Here is a 22,950-nt window from a genome sequence, read left to right as displayed (position 1 = left end):
AAATTTAACAGAGCCCTCATACTTGGTGGATATGCTTCAATAACTAGTTTTGAAAGCATAGTTTCCATTTCCACTTACTGTTTATTTAATGTATATCCAGTTACACATTTCCTTTATTTTTCACTATGCTCTTCTCAGGTGGTGTCAAAATGTTGTGTCTATGTTATCTTTTTCTATTTTTAGGAAACAGCAAAAACAAAAATGGAATTTGAAAACGATAAAGAATGGCTGCAGTATATACATAACCTTCTTGAAGCACAGGTGCTAATTTATATCTTTCCTTAATGAATTATATCATTCTACGCTGAGTAGCTAAGTGGGTTTAGGTTGTAATTAATCTGTTGCATTTGTAATTATGTTACCATTGATGGTCCCAAACTATACTATAATGAGACAATGTAAAATCCTTGGGCTGTAGCATTTCGTTTTCGTTTCTCTTAAAACAAATGTCACTGGATAGAACTGAAGAGATGTTAACCAAGGATTTGTAATAGCTGTCTTAGCAGCTGAAACCAGTGAAACAATGCTGGAGAAAACCAGCACACATCTTGGCAAATGTGTTAATTGAGTTATTGAAACAGTGTGTAATGCTTGCTAGAGTGAAAAGGATCCATTCTCATACCGCTTAGGAAAAAGAGTTTTTTTTATTATGTGCCTTTAAAGTTAGCAGTTGATATGGACACCTGAGGAGTTCATGGGTATCAGTGACCTTTTACTGTGGACCTGTTTCCAGTCAATTCATGTTTTCCTCATAGCCAGACAGCTGTTTATTATCGTGTCTTCTCGCATTCTCTACAATATTTTCTACTGAGACCTCGAGCAGCTTGTTAGTGGGAAGTAAATATTGATTTGGCATCCTGTCAATGCAGAAAGAATGAAAAAATTTCCACCAGAGGCCCCTCAAACATTTTCCTATCGACATTTTCTGGGCAGCGAGGAAAGCTGCATAGAGGATGACAAGGCTGAGACTAGCAGAAATCCCTGAGGGGTCCATTGAGACTGCTGCTGTGACCTGTGTGATACTTTTTCTTCTCTTTCAAGTCTTTTTTTTAATACACAGAGAGTCTGCTGGGATGCTCCCCTCTTGTAAGTGATCAAGGGCAGTTTATTGGCAGGTGAGAGCCCTGCTTTTCTAGCCATAGTCAGCTTTTGTTTGGACATCACTGGCAACACACACTGACTCTTGAAAATTTTCCATTATATTTTAGTTGTCTCCTGTATTCAGATGCTCGGTAGCTGATGTTTGAAAAGACATAAAATTTGATTTATAAATCCAGTGTTCCTAATACATATTCACTAGCATGGGCCCATTAGCGATGTAGTTCATTTCAGTTAAGAATGTGAATGATATTGATTGCAAATATTTTGAAAGCCATTTCAAGGGAACACTCAGATTCAGATATATCTATTTTGTCATTAATAGCTTTCATGTCTAGATTGTGTCCTATGACCAGATTTTTAAGAAATTACAGGGTTTTCCTCTTTCATTATCCAAACTTGTAACATTAAGATTCCTTAATTGCTGCAGTGGAGGAGATGGAAATATCAGTTTGCTTTTACTGGCTTTGTCAAAAATACTGGCATTTTAATTTAGCCTGCTAATGTTACATGGAACTCAGCAGTAAAAGCACAAATATTTCTATTCTCTAAATTGCCTTAATTTTAAGACTTTTTTAAAAAATTCTATAAATTTCAAGATTCTGTCCATTCTGTGGACTCCAAAATAGCAATCAGATTCATGGAATACCAGCAAGAATTGTTATTCTATTTTTTGTTATCATTCTTTGGTAAATTGTTAAAAAATCCTAAGCAGAATTTTATTACTTCTCTTTGATACAGACAGACAGGAAAATGGAAGGCATGGAGAAACAGAAAGGTTGTTGACTGTGTAACCAACTATATTAGGATTATAAATATTAGCTAAGGATTGAGGAGCTTTTTGCTCTTAGACGTATAAGTTTGTGTACAAGTTAATAGTGGCTTTCAGTGATTTTTGCTCCATCTTGTGGGATTCTTCAGGAGGAGCTCTGAGGCTTAAAGTAATTCTTGGGAAGCTGACCATCTTTAGAATTGCGAAGGGATTAGTGCTTTTTGGGAGCAGCCAGCTCTGCTTTTCGTTTCTGTCCACACTAAGTCACATGGATGGAAATTGCTAAGATTTCTTGGTCTCTATTTGGGAGCAGCTCACAGAACTCTATAGCCTTTAAAATGCTTAATTCCTATCTTTTAGAGATTGATTGTGGTTTCCTTTAGTAGGCATTCTATTTATGATCAGAAAACTAAAGTTCGTGAAGTGAAAGCTTTCCATCAGGACTTTGCTCACAACAGATGGCTCACATAGTGTCACAGGTTGGCAAACTGTGTATCCATTTGCATCTTGAACAAAGATGCAGTCTTGCCCTTTTCTGTTATTCTGAGAAAATGTTCAGTGGAAAATTGCATCAGATCACTTAATATTGCAGTTTGATATAGTGTCTTTTTGTGCCATTGAGCCAGGACTTTCGAACATAATTGCCCAGCAGTATTGATTTAATTGCCTAGGTTTATTTGTGGACTCCTAATTATTGACTGGAGGTAAATTTAATGGAGAAACCTTTATGAACACTGAGAAACTGCTGCTGTTGCTGTTATACATAATGAACTGCATCATATCCCTTTAGATCATTCTTCAAGCTAATTTTATTCTGCTGTGACAGTATGATAACATTTAAAATGTCATAGACATTTTATTTTTATTACTGACATAAGCCATTTTACTGCTACATTAGAATTTCTGGGGGGACTGAGGGAAGCACTAGTTGCATTTTACTGTCATTTTATAGATTCCCCTAAAATGTAATGCTAAAAGATAGCACACCTCATCCACACCTTTCTTTTTTTTCATACTCTTATGACTTGAAAAAGTCTAATTTCTGTCAGCTTTACAAGTATGTTAAATTTCAGTGATAAATATTTTTGCATTCCTGAGTGCTCACAGACACTAGTCAGAGTATGTGTCCTTATTTTATCAACTACTGTAGAAACACATGTGGAGAAACTACACCACTGCTAAGAAGCTTGCAATGTGATAGAGACATATCTGCATCAGGATGTTATTATTTAAATAAGAATTATAAAATCAAAAAGTACAGTCATGTTCTGAATTCTACAGAGCTGGTAAAAATCACTTACGGTCTAAATCTATATCTTGAATTGCCAGCAAGTGTTTTTTCAGTTCAGTTTTTGTATTTGTACATTAGCACCCAATAACTAGAGTGTTCTCACTGAAGTATAAAAATGAAACATGTTAGTAACTGACAATAGTTGCTGTGAAACGTTCTCTTGCCTATGCAGAACCTGTATGTGGAAAGGCATCACAGGAGTGCAAGCAGAGACCTGCAGATGGGTGTCTGAGTCATGTACAGAGACGTCAGATTGATTATGTGTTAGTGATTGAGCATGGGAGAGAGAAGCTGGGAGGCATAACCAACCCATTATGGACCATTGAGGTTTTAGTAATTTGTGGTATTTGGGATAGGAGGGAACAAGTATGGTTATCTCAATTTGTATGTGTGTTTGCAGCTTGCATGGCAAGTAATGAGGCTTCTTACCTACTTTCTCCCTTCCATCTGGGTGTATATGTCTTATTATTTGAACTTGGCACACAGTATAGTAGCACTCTCTTTTCATAATCATTTAAAAAAACCCAAAACCCAGCAACCTTCTCTAGCTTTTTCCCACAGTAGGAAACATACAAAGCTAAATCAAGCAGATGACTTCTTTTTACATAATTCCTACAGTCTGTTAATAATTTTGTGTCTGAGTACAGCATGTTAAACCCAATCCAGGTTACTGCCTGAAGTCTCCAAGAACTACTTCTAAATAAAATAGAAATCATCTGCCTAACTCTTCCAAGCATTGAACCCAGTGACAGTATTGATTAGCATGTCCCTTATCAGACATACAGCAGCACTTGCCTTCCCTCCCTCCTCAGGTACTCCTTTTGATATCACATCTGACATAAACAAAGCTGCCTAATAAAATCTTTGCTCTCATGACCTCATTATGAATGTACAAATCATATTCCAATGGTGAAAACTTCCAGAAAAACTCCCTCCCCTCTGTTCTGTGGGCGCTTTGTAGGTATCTGTATAATCCGTCTCTAGAACAGGGTTTGTAATGGTATATTCAGTCTTCATTGGTAGGGATTTTCCCCAACCCCTTTTTAGGATTTGCACTGTCTTCTAAATGTACATTTCCTCTGGTATCATCTGGGAATGTGCACTAACAGCTTTCGTTGTTTCTTCAAATTTCCTGTGTGGGAACACAATTGCTTTGCTTTCATCATCATCATTCCAGACTGTCTGTTTGTCTTCTCCTTTTTGAACAGGTCTCTCTGCTCATTGCCTGTCCTCTGCTTGCACACACACATATGTGTTAATCCATGCACAAACACACATGCGCACACTCACCACTGCCCCCATCACCAGGTGTTTTCAGTACCTGCAGCTTAACATTGACATCAGACCATGATTTTCTTGACATTACAAGAGTGAGCTCAGTCCCATGCATTTACGATCCATTATAGTATAAATCTGTCTTTTATCTCATGCACACAAACAGAACAGTATCACTTGTCCTGGACTGAAAACAAGGAGAGATTGGCTTAATTACTCAAGATAAGAGTACAGACAGGCACATACAAATTTTGACTTTTAGTTTATGGTGAAATTAGGAGGTTTTGGTCATTATGATCTGAGTTTCTTTAGATTTATTTCAGATTATTCTTTGTGGCTCACAATTCAATTTGAGGCAGCTCTGCAGTGTTTTGATCATTTTGTTGGGCAAATGTATTACACTGATGATCCATATGGGGAGATGTAAAATAGGTGTAACCACCAATTTGTGTACTCCAGAAATCAAGTACTTTTATTTTTATGTTAACACATTTTAGACTTTGCAAAGCAGAGTCAAAGTAATGCTGTACACTGCAAATGGAGATGCTATGTCTCATTAGAATAACAACATTGCCTTGCATTCATTATGAGTCTTTTCACTGGCAGATCAGTGTATGCTTATGCCCTGGTGTTGAGTGAGACTCAGTTGTGTAAGGCTGATAAACAGTAATAGTTTATTTTTTACAGAAGGGATCTCCAAAAGAAGTATTCTCAGGGTAAGAATAAATAAGTGAGAGAAATGGAAATAACTATAAGCATTCATGATTCTTTAGGATCATATTACCTTACAGTTGCTATACACTAAGATACGTGCCTGATAAGTTGTGTAAGAAATATGCCATTTCATTTGTATGTCTTTCTAGTATCAAAGAAGAGATCTGTAATTCTGTTAAAGAAATAAATAAAAATCTTTAAATCCACATGTAATTTGCACTCTCATATACTCTGAATTTAACCAAATCAATTAAATACTATTTCTCTTAAAGCCTACCATAATGTAGTGATTTAGGATCACTATCACTGTTAATGCTTAGTGTTCAGATAAATTGGTTGTGGCACAGATAAGTAGAAAACATTTGGAGGCAGTATCATTCTGTATTAAAATATATAATTATCAGTGGTATAAACAAGCTTTTACTTCTTAGGCGTGCACTTAGCACTCACTGAACTCCCAAAGCCTTCCCTAAGCATATGGCAGGTTTGGAAGCTAGGATGAATACTTTAGAGTAGAGACATCTTCAACAGTTGTGAAGTTCTGGGGAGAAATGTAGAGGGAAGCTTCCCAGGATAGTTACAGAGCCATCATTAAAAGTAAATCTGACAGACTTCTATTAAAGATGAAGACTGTAGAGATCATCCAGTTCTGGGTGTCTGTATGGAAAGAAAAACAGGTAAAAACATACAGCACTTTCTCTGAGAAAAACAAATGTTGAAAGAATGACATAATGTTTAACTTTCAAATGCTCTTGCTTTAAATGAATGATTTAAATGGAAAGAGTTCTTGAAAGATCACTTTGCTATGACATGGAAGCCACAGAGAGTAGTGAGCAGCAAGTAAAATGTAGCTAGAATGATATGAGCCAGAGACATCAATAAGAAATCATTCATCTCAGGCACAACATTAAGGAGGTGAAATGTAACAGAAATGGATGTAGTCAAGCTAGGCAAGAAGAATTAGAGGCTTTGAGATAATGGTATAGTGTTCTCGTAAAAAACATATTTAGACAAGGAAGGAGAGCGATTAGAGTGAACAGGATGCTGGATTCAGTGTTTTTAAAGCACAGTAGCAAGTAAGTGTCACAGAATTTCACATAAGATTATGTCTTATATTACTCTGAATAGATTTGTGCTCAGTGAATTGGATCCCTCTATTCCCCCAAAAGTTACCACAATAGAGTATAGAAGAAAGCTGACAGGTGTAGATGACTACTAGAAAATTATCATAGACAGAAGTTATTTATGACAGATGGAGATATGTCTGGCAACCAAGTACCAGCCCTTCAAAACCTCCTTTTCTGAAGAAAAGGGAAATAATGCACATTATTGTCCTTTTTCTGTAGCTGCAAAGGGACTGTTGAGCAACATGCAGGAGTGCCATTACAGTCACTTCATGACAGATACTTGCTATTAACAAGATTTTCCTAGCTACCATTTTAGATTTTTTCTTTTTCCTGGCTTGCTAGTAATTATAAAAATCAACTTATAGATTCACACCTTTATATCAGTTCAGACATTAGACTAGCATTTGTACTTGATTAACTTGTAGTCTGGGGTTTTTTGTTTGTTGTAGATTTTTTTTTTCATATATCTGGGAAACAGGCAGTACTCTGTCTGGTATAGTACCAAATTTTCTGTTAAAGATGGAATAGAGAAGTGAAAAAAATAAAATCAGAGCAGCGACACTCAAGTATGGAACTAGAGAGTGGTTCTAGGTGCAGAAGTATTGCCTTGAACTACAGTTGTGAAACGCAGAGGAAGCTAGTGTTTGGCCTGCTCAACCAACTGCTATATTTAACCTAACTTATTTATGGTGGCCTTATTAAGGTAAAATTCTCTGTTCTTCTGGTTATTTTTGTGGGGGACTGACCCCTTGGTCACCACTGGTCTCACTAAGAGTTCAAGAAAGCTGATAGCTCTATGAAACTACTGAGATTCTCTAAGGGTGAACAAAATCTGTTCTGCTCTTCTCTGGCATAGCACTGGCCACTCTATGGGTGAAGGTGCAATGACTAGTGTTTGCGCCACCTCCAAAAGTTCTTCCCAGCATACGGTGCGCTGATGCACCAAGACTGAAAGAAAACTACTTTAAGCGTTAAAGCAATGACACTGAAAAATATAACAAATCTCTTTAAGACGTTGATTGTGAAAATACATCTTTCATATCGGAGAAGATATAAAAGAGATTTTCACTTTTCTTTGTAAATATATAAATACAGTATTTTGGTATCATGTTTTAGAGGAGCAGTTGTTTGTGTCATATCTCAGTCAATGCAATTGGAGCTTCTGGGGTTTGGGGTTTTGTTTTGCTTTGTGGTTTTTTATTTACAGTTTTAAACATGTGAGTTTAAGGAATTTGCCACAGCATTGAGAGCTGTACTGGTAGTTCTGTCTCATCCTCCTGAGAGTAGTGAACATACACTACCATTTCTGCATGCCCTAGAGATGACTGTAACCTTTTATTGATCAGCTGATTGAAGATAAATGACAGAGATGCTGGTACTGCAGTTTACATCATTAACATGGCCAGTAAAGCATGAATTGTTCAATAAGGCGTTTATCTTTTTTCATTTTACTCTGTTCTTTTATCATTTTTATGTTAGAGAGCAAATTTTCAGACACTAACCAGGCAGGTGAACTTTAAAGATTAGATGTGTGCATGCGTGGTAGTTGCCATAACTGAGTAAAATCTAATGGTTTAAAGATATTTAGTAAGTGTTTTTCACATGAAGACAATAAAATTCAATGATCATTTTTCTTACTACATTTCTTTTTCAGTTTCCTTTTGCTTCATACTTAATGGATGCCATACTGCAAAAATTAAATGAGAAGAAGAAACTGGTAGAAGAGTACAGTTCTCTCATGAAACATACTGTATAATATTGCTAAATATCTTTGCAAAGTGTGACTAAAATGTGTGCTATTTCCTTGTGTCTTTCCTCTTCACATAAGGAACTGTCAATATGCATGTTCAATACATAAGTAGAAACTGTGAACTAATTAATTGTTGAACAAGAAGAATTAATTACGTTGCTATTTAGAAAGGAGTGTGGTGTTTGATTCTTGAAAACAAAAATTGCTGCAAATCAATGCAAAGTAAAAAAAAATATATATATTTTCCTTTATATGTGAACAGCATATATTTCCTTCCAGTGAACAGCACTGGAAGCTTTGTAGAGAAAGGATGTTTTTAATACAACCAATACACATCTGTACAATTCATTAAGTACAAAAAGCAGCTAACTCCTGGTGTACTAGTCAGAACAGTGTAAGTAGGATCTGCAGAGGAACTGGGAATATCATTGGGATTTCGAATACCTAATTTCTTTTAGCTTCTTTGTAAATCCTAGCTTTATGATATATGCTACATAAAATTATATGCTTTCTATATGTTGGAAAAAAATGAGAAAATTAATTATTATAGGAAAGTATTCCATGTAGAGTAATACTCCTGGGAAAAGCTTTATTTTCTTCTGAGTTGGAGTTTGTTGTGTACAATGTATTTAATTGTATTTAAAATTCAATACAATAAATTTCTTTCTAGTGTGCGGTTTTTTTCAGTAGTAGTGCCAGTTCTTTCTCAGCTACCACCAAGCTGCAAGCTCTCACTTTCCTTGGGAAAATGGTACAGAGTTTTGGTCAGGTGTCTCTCTGGCAGTACCAACAAATAATTGCTGCTTTTTCACATCTTTAATCTGAAGAGTTTGTGTTCTTCTGGACCAATCCACCTGAAAAAAATGGAAGGCCCAGATTCCTGAATTCATGTGGTAATAACACTTACATACAACCTTTATCTATGGATATCAAGTTGTTTTACAACAGGTGTCATTATCGTTATTCATATTGGGTGAAGAATCAGAAGAAAGATCTGTTTGGCCTAAGATCACTCACACTCACAGTGTGAGACATTTTCCCAGCCTAGTACCTTTTTCTCTTAACTTAAACATCTTGCTTTACTGTCTTTGCAAATTTCTATATCAGCTGGGTACCTCGGTATGGAGAGAACTCTTTCTTGGATCAAGAGTAAACAAGAGCCGTGAATGCTGCAGAATCAAATTATTATCTACTTTATGTGAAGAGAGAGAGAGCAAAAGAAAATCTTTTAACCCACGTGGAGCCAGAATTATCAGCATTTTTTCAAGGAATGGAAAATGCAACAAGTTATTTATTTGCAGCTGTTTGTGCATCATGTCACAAGAGACCCAAAAATGCTCTACAAAGAAAATGAACTCTCTGTAAAGCTCTGTGCCCTAGGCCTTAAGGGTGGGATTCATTTTCTCCTTTTGAAAATTATTAAGGTAAGTAAGTCTGGTAAGTTTACTTAGTAAAAACATTTTATTTGGACAAAGCAAGTTCTGCAGGATGTAACTCAGTACAGATACATCACTTTCTCTTCATATGTTTTCTGCCATTGTCTTGCCAGTTCTTCGATGAGACTTAACTCACTTGCTAATGAGTGAGCCTGCAGAGCTGCCATCAGCGCTTGTGCTCCATGGAAGAGGCAGATGATAGCTCATTCTTGGAAAGCGAGCAAGTCACTGATGGCAGCACCATAGTGCCTTGATCAAGCGAGCAACAAGCCAGCTATGTGGGGACTGTACATACCCTTCCAATGAAGATAAAACTTCCTCACTCTGTCCAGCAAAAAGCCTTGAGAAAAAATCTCTTAAAGGACTTTTGACCTATCTATCTTGTCACAGACAACAAAACAGTTTCATGTAGGGGAATTTCTATCAAAGTTTTTTATTGGCAATTAACGAGCTTTTAGTTACTGACTGTGGTATTGAAAAAGCAAATAAACAAGTGCTTAGAGCAGTCCCAGACCTGGTCCCGCACAGGGCTCCCACAGCTACCACCACCACCTGCCAGCTGTGCCTGGTGGACTTGTAAATGGAAGCTCTGTCCCTCCTGCTTGCATCTTAACCTGGAAGTGTTACCACTACACAAACTTTAAAGGAAGGCTTCAAGTTCATACTGAGGAAGCACGAGGTTAAGTAGTTGATATAAAAGTTGGAAACAAAATGACAACATTTGCAGTTTCTGCATTATTTTAGCCACCTTAAGTCTGCATGGCATCCCATCCCCAGCCGCTGCTTCTGGGTTATGAGTGGGATGGCAGTCTTTGGCCTGCTCTAGCAAGCAGTCCTCAGAGAGTTAGCCTGGAGAACTGGCTGCTTTGTTTGGATTGCTTGCTAATCCAGTAGCAAAGTGAAAGCAATTCGCAAAATAAATGATGACTGCTACAGTGTTGCTTTTTCAGTTTCTATATTTAGAATTTCAAAATACAATCTATTTCTACCATTCCTGCCATTCTGCTTAGAGAAGGTGGTGCACACAAGCCTTGCGAGCCATCAAAAATGCAAAATGAATGGTTGCCAGGTCTGTTTCCTCAGTCCCACAAGCAGCCTGTTTCTGGCTGACGCTTTAACACAGACGTGTGGCGAGAGGGAGAAGAAATCTCTGAGTACATTTTATTTGCTACACCAACTTGTTCTTTCTGATGCAGAGAGAATTAACTTAAATCTTGTTTAGTAAGAAATGTTTTTTTAAAACCCTAATCCCAGCACCAATATCTGGTTGCTCTAGCCTCTCTGGAACATAAAAAGAAAACATGGAAAACAGACTAAGGGGGTTCTCCCCTTGGATTCTGGTGTGTTTGGTGCTTCTTCCATGGTATTTATCACTTTCTTGGGTGAGTGGTGTCTCCTTTATCTTACAAACCAGCTTGCAGCTTCCAAGAGCACCAAGCTGGGGGAGCAAGGCTCAGATTATAATTTACTATCTCAATTGTAACAATTGAAAATGCTGGATCAGCGCACTTGGATCTAGACTCAGCCTAGAGCCTGGGAGCTTGGCGTCTCCCTCACCATGCTTCAGGGGTGCCTTCCTACAGGAAAGACAGGGCATGGGCATTGTTGAGCTGGCTTGAGCTCTGGCCTTTAACCTCCATTATCTGCCTACAGACAATGCTGCAGCACCCACTGCAGCAAGATGTAGGTTGCAATAGCAAACCAGTATAGGTACCCGTATGACCTAGTCTTTAAAGAGCATGAGATGCCAGTCATCTTCTACTTAGGAAATTCAGCAGTAAGTAACCTTATTTTGAATCACCAAAGAAAATGTTTCCAGAGAAAGAATATGTGCATTGTGAGGTATCAGCTTAGTCTTATCAAAGTCTTTGGAGTGACCAGGCCAGGATGGGAGGAGAGGGATTAAAACCTGATATCAAACCAATATCTCTACTTGAATACCACATTACTCCTAAAATTATCAGGCCTACCCTGGCAAAGATTTTCTTCCCTCTTACGTTTTAAATGGTGGCAAGTAAAATTTCCTGCATTTCAGAAAGACAGATATTTTAGTAGAGATTTTTTAGGGTGAAAATGGAAACCCTAACGGGGGGGGGGGGGGGGGCGACCCAAAACCATAAATTGGATTTTATGATGAAGAGAAAGAAATAAAAGAACTGTAACTACTTCACAGGTGCTCCTGAAATTATAGCACTGCTAGTCTTTCTGCAGCTTTGCTGGAAAGGTTGCCAAATATCTGTGAAGATGTTTCTTAATCTTTTAAAGGTATTTCCATGCAACTTTTCTAATTTGATATAAACAAACAAGAATAGAAGTAGCAGTCAGCATTTTCCGGGGGGGGGGGGGGGGGGGGGGAGAGGGGAGAACTCGTTTGAGATATTTTTGTAAGAATAAAAGGGGCTGACATTCCACAGAAAACAAATTTTTACCTTTCTCTGTCATAAATATTGAATCCTGTCTCTGCAATGAACTTACTTTTTACTGCTTATTTAATCTTTGCTCCACCACCAAAAGAGGAGAGGGCTTTTGAAACAATCTTTATACTGTAAAAGGATTAAGAGTACTTATCCTGATTATGTTTTATGAATATTTTAAAAATCCCTTTTCACTGGAACCAGGCTCAGATTACACACACACATAACAAATTTAGTGAAGTGATTCTGTTTGGGGAGAAGTATCAACTCCACACTTTCAAGATGATATTGTCAACAAAGCCAAACAGAAAATATATTAAAGGCAGTGCTGTTTTGAACTAACTATACCTGTGAACGTCTAGAAAATCCACTTAATGTGTTTTTCTTTAAGGCAGTAATTTTATATCCTAGTGCTTCCTGATATGTCCTCTAGATGGCAAACGTTCACAAAAAATGGGTTCATTGCTGGCAGCAGTAGCTGGTATCTCCACATGTGAATTATATTGGCTATTTACAGCCATCATGTACTGTGTCACAAAACTGAGTCCCTAAAATAGAACAACTTGTGTGTGTGTATATACACATATGTGTGTATGTACACACACAGATGCATATGTACATACATATAAATATGAAAGCTTCAGAGTTCTGCAGGCCTTCAAACGTTCTAACCCTTTCAAAAATCTTCATTATGTACTCTGTCAAAATTAAAGTCACAGCATCTGTCAGTAGTAACTTCTCACACAATGTTTCTGTAGTGCCATCTGTTTAACCTGCACAAATCCTAATTTACCTTGATAGGAATCAAAGACTCAAGCCTCCCAAAACTTAGATCTTTCATTACAAATTAGATCCACCTGCTGCTGTCCTGAGGATTCTCCATTGAGAAGGCACTGTGTGATTTTCCTCCTGGACCTCAGACATAGGAAGTCCTCATTGAATAATCCAGTTATCTTCTTGGGTGCAGTTTCTAAGGCTAGGTATTTTTTACATGAATGAGACTCTGGCTGGCAAGGGTAATTATATTATATAACCTAATGGTCACAATAAAGAGGAGTTCAGGGCGAAACTGAAGACATTTCAAAGTGTTCATTAGTCATCATGTCGTATCTCGCTGTTTGCGTTCTTGGAAAAGAAGAAACCTGTATACACTATTACTTTTTCTCTGTAGTGCTTTGAAGTAAGATACATTACTTTCAGTGAATTGAATATTATTCAAGGTCTACAAGTCCTTGAACCCACTTCATTTACTTTCATGCTTTGCTCTGTTTCATTGTACACTATTCTTATATATAAAATAAGGGTCTTTTTTGAGATTCCCTGATCTGAGATTTGAGAATGCCATGGTATAATTATTTGAAATGTCTTGTGGTATAATCAATGATTGAGAGAGCTGGTAACATTCCCTGACTTCTGCTGTAATCACATATTTAGAAATCAATTGTGTTGCTAGCTGTGTTAAGTTTTTGTTGTTATCTTCAGGAATGCAGAGAGTCTATGGAGTCAGGAGTGTCTATATTTGAATTCTGGCAGTCATTGCTTCAGCTAGAATAATCACCTTTTCTGTTTCACCTCTACAATTGAATTAATATGTAGCTAAACTATGAGCTGAAGATCCGAACAAGAAGAAAGGGAATTAATTTCAGTAGCTGTGCTGTTGTACACAGTTTATGCATCACCATTGGATTGTTTCAGATTAAAACTGGATATGAAACTAGTACGTAAAAGGAATATGTCTCCAAACAGATCCAGAGCCAGGTAAGCAAAGGGTCCAACTTGTCGAGGCTATTGGCTTGATATCTTGAGATTTTTAGGTCAAGATAACAACCTTTCTGAGGTAAGTGGATTAGTATTTGCAACTAGCTCAGCTACATAGAAGTCCAGCTTTCTGTGAGGGCTGTTTTACAGCATGGGGAAATTTAACTGGCTGGGGAAATTTAAGACTGATGTCTTTGTGAAAGCGTAAGCTTACCAGACTAACAGCCTATTCTGATATCTGTATCAGATGCTATAGAGAAGAGGTTCAAGTGACTGTAACCTATTGCAGAGCAATAATTTGACATCTTCCTGAAACAGGGTAAGTCCTTTGGTAAAGGGATCACACACACCATTATCTGTAATTCAACCAATCCTAGATTTTGAAGGATGACAGATTTCCTTCCAGGTTGGTTGTTTTTGAATAAAACAATTTGCAGCATAAAACACTGTAATTTGTATTTAAAAAAGTACTCAACCTGGGCTGAAGAATTTATGTGGTGGAGAATCCAGTACAGTAGCCCTATGATCACAACACAGTATTTCGGTCTTTATGTGATTTGTTTGATCAAGGCTGTGAGTTAGACAGAACTTTAACTGTAAACTCACAAGGGGTTGGGGGGGGGGGGTGAGGAGGAAGGGCACAAACAGAGACCAAGCATTGTAATACATCTTTGCTACATCTTTCCTCATTGCTCATTCTGCAGAAAAACTGTTAAAATTATATGCCAAGTAATGGTATCACTACATGATTGTTATTCAAAAGGCAGTGCTATTTCCATATTCTGTTTGGTCTGTCTAATTATACATGCAAGGATCACATTTACCCTCTTAGCTACAACTCTGCATTAGGAACTCATGTTGAACTGGTTACTTCAAGGGATTAACCCTCATTCTGTAAGTATGGTTAAGGTCTTTTTTCTTCTGTTTATGACCACACCTCAGAATAACTGTAGTCAACAGGAGCTCTACCTACAGCTTGTCAATGTGAAAATCAGGATTTACAAGTGTCAATTGAAAGTGCAATGATTTTTACTCTAAAAATATTGATTTTCTCTATGCTGTTCCTTTTACAAATATAAAAGGGAAAACAATATTGACCTTATAGAAAAGCTAGGATGACTCATTAGTTAAATGCTTATTTATGTAACTTATTATCTCTACTAATTTTAATTTAAGGTGTTCTTATAGTGAAGCTGCTGATTCTGCACTTGTTTTTTCTGTGTTAGAATTAGACTTCTAACTTTGAAGAAAAATCATAGAATCAACTAGGGTGGAAAAGTCCTTTAATATCATCAAGTCCAACCGTTACCCCATCGCTGCCAAGTCCACCACTAAACCATGTTACTAAGGGCCTCATCTACACATTTTCTAAACACTTCTAAGGATGGTGATTCCACCACATCCCTGGGAAGCCTGTTCCAATATGTGATTATGCTTTCAGTGGAGAAATTTTTCCTAATATCCAGCCTAAACCTCTCCTGGTGCAGCTTGAGGCCATTTCCTCTTGTCTTGTTACTCGGGAAAAAAGACCAGCTACCTCCTCACTCCATCCTCCTTTCTGGTAGTTGTAGAGAGTGATAAGGTCCTGCCTGAGCCTTCTCTTCTCAAGACTAAACAACCCCAGGTTCCTCAGCTGTTCCCCATAACACTTGTGCTCCAGACCCTCCACCAGCTCTGTTGCCCTTCTCTGGACCTACTCCAGCACCTCAATGTCTTTATTGTAATGAGGGGCCCAGAACTGAACACAGGATTCGAGGGGCAGCCTCACCAGTGCTGAATACGGGGGGACGATCACTGTCCTGGCCCTGCTGGCTACACTGTTTCTGACACAGGCCAGGGTGCCATTGGCCTTCTTGGCTGCATGTGCACAAGCTGGTTCATGTTTGCCGTCAGGACCCCCAGGTCCTTTTCCTTCGAGCAGCTTTCCAGCCACTCTTCCCCAAGCCTGAAGCATTGCATGGGATTGTTGTGGCCCATATACAGGACCCGGCACTTTGACTTGCTGAATCTCACACCACTGGCCACAGCTCATTGACCCAGCCTGTCCAGATCCCTCTGCAGAGCCTTCCTACCCTCCAGCAGATCAACACTCCAGCCAAATTGGTGTCATCCACAAATTTACGGTGGGTGCACTCAGTCCCACCATCCAGATCACCAATGAAGGTATTAATCAGAATTGGCCCTAATACTGAGCCCTGCGGGACACCACTAGTGACTGGTCACCAACTAGATGAGATACCATTTACCACCATTCTTTGGGCTCTGCCATCCAGCCAGTTTTCAACCCAGTGAAGAATTCTCCTATCCAGGCCATGAGCTCCCAGTTTCTCTAGGAGAATGCTGTGGGCGACAGTGTCAAAGGCTTTACTAAGATCTGAATAGACAATGTCCACAGCCTTTCCCTCATCAGCCAGGCGGGTCACCTTGTCTTAGGAGGAGATCAGGTTGGTCAGGCAGGACCATGACCCCAGGCTGACTGGACCTGATGCTTTTGTTTTCCCGCACGTGCTTTATGATGTCACTGAGGATCATCTGCTCCATGACCTTCCCTGGCACTAAGATCAGGCTGACAGGCCTGTAGTTCCCAGGGTCTTCCTTCCTGCCCTTTTTGTAGTTAAGCATCACGTTGTCACCTTCCAATCTTCTGGATTCCCACTAGACCAGGAATGCTGATAAATGATGGAGAGTGGCTTAGCCAGCTCCTCTGCCAGCTCCTTCAGCACTCCCGGGTGTAACCCATCCAGCCTCATAGGCTTGTGTACATCTAAGTGGAGCAGGGGGTCTCTAACCATTTCCTCCTGGATTATGGGGACTTCAGTCAGCTCCCCATCTCTGTCATCCAGCTCAGAGGACTGAGTACCCTGAGGATGGCTCATCTCACTATTAAAGACTGAGGCAAAAGTGGCATTTAGTAACTCAGCCTTTTCCTCATCCTTGGCCACTAGGTTTAATACATTCTGCTAGCACAAGCAGTTTTCTTTCTTAAAACATTAAAAATTAAAAGTGCTTGTACTAGCAGAGTATCTTGCACATACGAAATTCACTGATTTGGGAGTGCATTGCTGTGTTCTCCATACAGCCTACCCTTGAGCAAATTGGCTCAAGACAGGAAATTCTGTTGTCAATTTCTCTTATTATCATGCATGTTTTCCAGCACTAAAAAGCAAGTGAGGCTACTAGCTGGCACATACGCTAGTCTGGGGACCTGTGACCTGTTTCGGAAAGAACAGACTCTTTTAATGATTTGACCCAAAGATACCACGAACTAGGGCTCCACCCCTTTGACTCCCCTGGGCCCTGCCATGTGCTTACTCCGAAAGCACAATCTCCTTCAGCATCCGGTCCCAGACATGGTGAGATGGTTCACACAGTGTGTGTCAGAGAGCTTGTGAGAGCAGGGTGCTGACAGCCATATACTGAGTGATAGGCCTGTGATCATCAGGCAACGTGAAGTGACAACTTAAGCTCAGACTCAGGCCAGGAACGCCAAACAACACTTAAGCAGCAGCTGGAGACAAGACTGGTACTCCTACAGCATAGTTCTGGCCAGGGCTGGTGCCTGAGCCTGAGGTCAGATGGGCTTTTCAACTGAGGGGTCAAGCTTCCCAGAAGAACCTTATGGCTCTGACTGCACTTTTCCTTTATTTTCCTGCAGAGCAGAGTTCACTGCCCACTTCAGCCCATCAGGCTCCCTTGTGTTGGGCCTCTCTTAGCTCTGCTTTGATTCCTTACTCTTTCTTGGCTCCTGCTCTGGTCCTGATCTGGCTTTCCAAGCCCTCACAGGTAGGATTACAAGGCTGTGAAGTTAATGTTCGTATCAGAAGTAATGCATACTAGATAAGAATGACTGTGAAGTGTGAGTCTGAACTACTAGAGCTCATGAAAAAAATTGAGTAGATCAACACTGACTGAAGATCATCATCATTAAAGACAGCAAAACTAAATGCCGTTGTCTCTTCCTCTCTCTGTCTGTTCAAATGGGAAGAAAGTAGTATTTTTTTTAAACATTCTGTCAACAAAATACTCTCCTTTAGACGAAGACTTTAGTGAGACTTTCTATGGAAGGAATTGGTTACAGGGTAAGTTTTTAAGATAATATTTAAAGATTGAAAGAGCCATGTCCTCCAGATAATACAGACATCCTCTCCAAACAATGAATGAGTACGGAGCACACTGTTTGCAGTTTATCTTAACTGCCACTAAGACAAACAGGATTCAAATGACCTTTCATTTTTTCAGGACACAGAATTTCTCAGATCACTGAGATCCTCTTTTCTATGTTTAGCATTTGAAATTTGTAATTGAATTAAAAATTGAATGTTTCTAAAACAGTTTAAAATAGTAAGTAGGTGGATATTGTAACATGTACAGTAAACTTGAAGAGGTAAATTGGGAACTGAAGGATTAAAGCAGCAGAAATTGGGGTTTTTTTAGGTAAATAACCTTGTGTCTAACACTGGATGGCAGTGAAGTACACACTATGAAGCCAAGTAGGCTATAGGAAGTGGCTAAATTCCAATACAAGGATTCATTTTGCATGGAATTAACTGGATAAGGGGGTTTCCTGGTAATAACTTTCCACAAAAGAGCATCTGTATTTAAGAGGCTATGCAAAGAGGATTTGTAAGTCATCTGTGAGGTCTGATTCAGAATTAAACCTGGCACTGTGACAGAAAGTCAGCAGACACTTGGCATACTGACAATTTAATAATTTAGATTGAGACTTCAAGGCAGAGTACAAACTCTATCCTGATACAAAGCAGACTGACTTTCTGCGTGGTTTCATATGACCCTGGCTCACCTACTGACTGACATATGCAGTTTGTTGACAGTTAAATATATGCTCTCTATTTAACAGGGAGATTTCAGTATTCATCCATGTGAAGGGTTTGAAGCATTGCAACCCAGATGAGGAGGGGAACTGAGCATGTGCTTAATTCTAAGAACACTAGAAGTGCCCTGTATTAAGTAGCTTCTTGAACCCACGCTTACTCAGTTGGGAGAAGAATGAAGAACAATGATGCAATGCAAGCATCAGATGAGGGGCAATGCCTCCTTCCTGCCTTCTCATGTCTGCATCTGCTCTGTATTCCACAGAAGGAAAGTCTCAAAACCATCCATTCTGGGGTGATTTTGAAGACGTTGTCTTGCCCATGTTTTAAGTTTTGCATTTTCATTACTCATAGAGCTGTCTGGATCTTGACATATTTAGCAGGGCAATTAAAGGGCAGGAACCCCTCTATTCTGATCATGTCTTAAGATCTTGTCAAGTGACTTGTTTGCTATGACACAGAGGCTATTTGCAGAAGGTGGTCTGATTCCTTCATATGACTTTTTTTTCCCACAAATTATTGAAATCAGTAAATTTTTATCTACAGAGTTGTATGATGGAGACTGGCACACAGCAGCAGCTTCTGGAACCAGGTTAGCATCAGTATCTGCCTGGTAATTAATATTTAAACTCAATTATAAAAGCCAAGACACAGATATGAGCTATCTAATATTATTTATGGCTTACATCTAAGAAACACTTTACACACAAATATGGGGACAAGACTACTGTGCCCATCCACAGATATGGAATGAATCAGTCATAGTCCAAGTCAGGCGTAAAAAGCAGAACTCTGTTTTCCAGTGCTGCACCACACAAATCACAGCTCATAATCAGATATGACAGCCTCTGGAGTTCATGTTTCTTTTAGATGAGATGGGCACCCATGCTGCTTTTGCTACATTTTACTTATCCTGTCTTGCTGCTTTGCTGCAGTGTCCTGTGCCAGCAAGTTGTACCGAACGACCAGTGATTCTGTTTTGAATCTGCTTAAAGAACTGGAAGTCTGTGCAGATACTATGACAAGGATGGGAAAACTCTGCAGCAAGGAGATAACTTGTGAAGGACTTTTTAGTAGTTAGATTATGTCTCTTACAAACAAAAAAGCACACTAATATAGAATATGGTTTAAAAAATATTTTAACCATTCATGAACTGAGATGCAGAACTATTGTAATTCTAACATAACTTTTATCCAGTAATAAAATCTGACATTAGTGACTCATCTGTTCACTCCCTGCTCCTTCAAACTTTTAAGAAGATTTTCTGACAGGAGCAAATAGTGGCTATTCAATTTTAAGCTCCATTCCTCTGAAATCCACTGCTGAAAGAGCATAGTGACCCATCATTCTTGTGTGTGGTTCTCTACTGCGTAATAGTTGTTGATAAGTTGTGAAATGCTACAGACACAAACCAAAAAGAATAGGCCTCTTGTTACGGTCTGTTAGAGTCAAGTTAGAGTCATAAGTCATAAAACACTAGTAAAAATACAGTGACTTTCCAACAAGTAAACGAAAAGTGTCTCACCTTTTCATCAGTTGCTGATGCCCCCAGGTAATCAATGACTTGGTTTAAAAGGAAGTGTGGATGGATAGAACAACAAACCTCCCTTCTTGTGAAATATCCAATGGCACTTACTTTACAGGGTTACACAGAAGTCTATCAAAATAGAGAGAGGAAAATAAATCAGCTGTAACGTGTATAGATGGTCCCACAAAATAATTCTGATCGATGCTCATGAAACTTTCAGTAGAGTTCAACCCTGAGTAGCAATAAATTGCTTCTGACATTGCAGTTGTTTATATATCATTTTTATTGGCTTAATGAAATACACATGTGTACATTCTCCCTTGTCTGCCCTTGACTCTTCCTTATAAGCTCATCTTTTTCTAGCCTTCATTTGCCATAACAACCACCTTAAAGCAAAAGGAAAGAGTTATAAACCGTTTGATAAATGTTGTCAGTTAAACTTTATATTAGATGCATTCTACGTATTAGATATGTTCTAGGATTCATATAGCTGCCCATTTAAGCTATCTGTCCTAATTCTGCATATGAAAAAATATCAGGTGTCAGTGATAAAAAAGAATTTCTTAGAGAATATTGTTTGGCCATAATTATTCTGATCAGTTTATTAATTATTAGCAGTATTAAAATTTTAAGTCACCATAAATATAAGATGGCAATCACAAAGCAGTCATAGTTTTTAATGAAGAAGAGAACTATGATTTAGATCTTGATTCCTAGTCAAACTCAAGTCACAGGATAAATGATCAAGTTCACTCTGGGAATGGGATAATGCTGAGATCTTTGAACTTAGGCAACAATTTATGACCAAAGAGCAGCAGTCTAGGATACACTGCTTGTTGGTTAACCCAATCTGCTCTCTCATTAGGTGTTCAGCCCTTCAAAATCATAAGACTGTTTTGTTTTTGATGATGTAAGCCACCTGCTGGTTTTACACTTTGCTTAACATAGAATTATTTTCTTACATTTCACTTTTGTATGGAGTGCCATTCTCCCTGGTTTCGTAGAGTTCAGCTACCATTGCCCAACTTAATTAAAAGGCATTTAATTTATCAGGTACTTCAAAACCAACTACTGTCTTATTTTCTGCTTGCAAAATGAACTTTTATTTAAAACTTTTCCAATACCCATCTCTACAGACCTAAAGTCTGTACCCATCTGCACAGATTTTAAACTATAGTGGGGCTTTTAACTGCTCCATCTTCCCCATTACTGTTTCTTTCCCTTCTAAGTGGTGACCAGGTATTGCTCAGGTTATGGTTTTACAGTCACCATACAGTCACATCAACAGAAAAGCTGGCTGCCATTAAAAGTGACAATCTCTCCATCACTCCTTCCTTTGGCTGCATGTCCCGCTACTCCCTTTGGGTTAGTGCTAGAGGCTACATAGGCAAATGAAAACTGAACCCTTTTCCTTTCCTTTGGTTACTTTTCAGCTGTTTCAGCGTCTTGACGCAGCTTGCTGTAGAGGTGCAGAAATCCAGCCAGTCACAGAATGGAGGGGGAGAGAAGGAGGGCAGAAAAAACATAAGACTGGGGAGGAGGAAGAAGTGGCAGGAACTTTACCCTCATGTCTCAATCTTCCTATGAGAGACTTACTTACTTTGTGTTTACCTCCAAAAGCCTTTGTGTAACAAGGCATCCTCTCCAGACCCAGATGTAATACTGAGCTTCTAAATTCAGGTTCTTCTATGTGGCAAGAACGGAGACATACATCAGACTCTTTTGGCATCAGATGTATGATCCCCCTTTGATTTAAACAGAATAAAGGTTTCACTTTGGGGAACACAAAAAACAATGTAGTCCTTGCTGGTTGCTGTTAAAGGTATCTTTAAATCTCTTTAAGCATGCTTAGAGTGCTAAGGCTGGAGAAGATCCGAAAAGCAAAATTGATTGGAACCTGTATAATACTATATAGTTTTTACATGCTATGGACACAATAGCATGGAAAATCAGGATAGTCCCACTGTTAAAATACTGAAGTTTATGAACACAGCCCTCAGTTTTACCTTTGAGGGTACAGACGGTTTCAACTCTGATTCTTACCTTGCAGATATGTCTACACTGAAGATTTGGTAAGTTACCTTACAGCAATGTAATGGTGTGGTAGGCTGACCCTGAATAGACACCAGGTGCCCACCAACCCGTTCTATCACTCCCCTCCCTAGCTGGGTAGAGGGGAGAAAATATAACAAAAGGTTTGTGGGTCAAGAAAAGGACAGGGCAAAATTACTGTCATGGGCAAAACAGACTCACTTGAGGGAAAGAATTAATTTAATTTTTAGTAGAATAACAAGAAACTAATCCAAATCTTAGAAAGACCTTCCCCCACAACTCCCTTCTTCCTGGACTTAACTATACTCATGAGTTCTCTCCCCCCTCCACTCCCAGCAGCCCAGGACGATGGAGAATGGCGGTTTCAGTCAGTTCATCACATGTTGTCTCTGCTGCTCCTTCCTCCTCGGCGGAAGGACTCCTCACACTCTTCCCCTGATCCAGTGTGGGGTCCTTCCCACAGCAGACAGTCCTCCATGAACTTCTCCAGCATGAATCCTTCCCACAGGCTGCAGTCCTTCATAAACTGCTGCAGCGTGGGTCCCTTCCATGGGTGCAGCCCTTCAGGAACAGGCTGCTCCAATGTGGGTCCCTTCCATGGGTGCAGTCCTTCAGGAACAGACTGCGCCAGCCTGGGTCCCCTATGGGGTCACAAGTCCTGCAGCAAACCTGCTCCAGTGTGGGCTCCTCTCTCCATGGGGCCACAGGTCCTGCCAAGAGCCTGCTCCAGCACAGGCTTCCCATTCAGTCACAGCCTCCTCTGGGCAGTGTGGGGCCCTCCCAGGGCTGCAGGTGGGTATCTATCTGCTCCACCACGGATCTCCATGGGCTGCAGGGGCACAGCCTGCCTCACCATGGGCTGCACCATGGGCTGCAGGGGAATCTCTGCTCCTGTGCCTGCA

The 22,950-nt window shown here is 39.4% G+C and overlaps 1 protein-coding gene across 2 annotated transcripts in view; it reads left to right on the top strand.

Moving 5' to 3' along the window:
- The window catches only part of CNTLN (centlein), a 196,153-nt gene extending 187,440 nt beyond the window's left edge, over positions 1–8,713 (top strand). For both annotated transcript variants that reach the window (XM_030512317.1, XM_030512316.1), the window contains 2 exons: positions 184–261; positions 7,932–8,713. In XM_030512317.1, the coding sequence (XP_030368177.1) occupies positions 184–261; positions 7,932–8,033 (180 nt within the window). In that variant the 3' untranslated portion in view covers positions 8,034–8,713. The remainder of the gene's footprint in view (positions 1–183; positions 262–7,931) is intronic.
- Positions 8,714–22,950: the final 14,237 nt, after the last annotated feature.

Source organism: Strigops habroptila, chromosome Z (assembly GCF_004027225.2).
Source record: "Strigops habroptila isolate Jane chromosome Z, bStrHab1.2.pri, whole genome shotgun sequence".
NCBI lineage: Eukaryota > Metazoa > Chordata > Aves > Psittaciformes > Psittacidae > Strigops > Strigops habroptila.
Note: the sequence above shows the minus strand (reverse complement) of the source record. Positions and strands in the feature narration are given on the sequence as shown.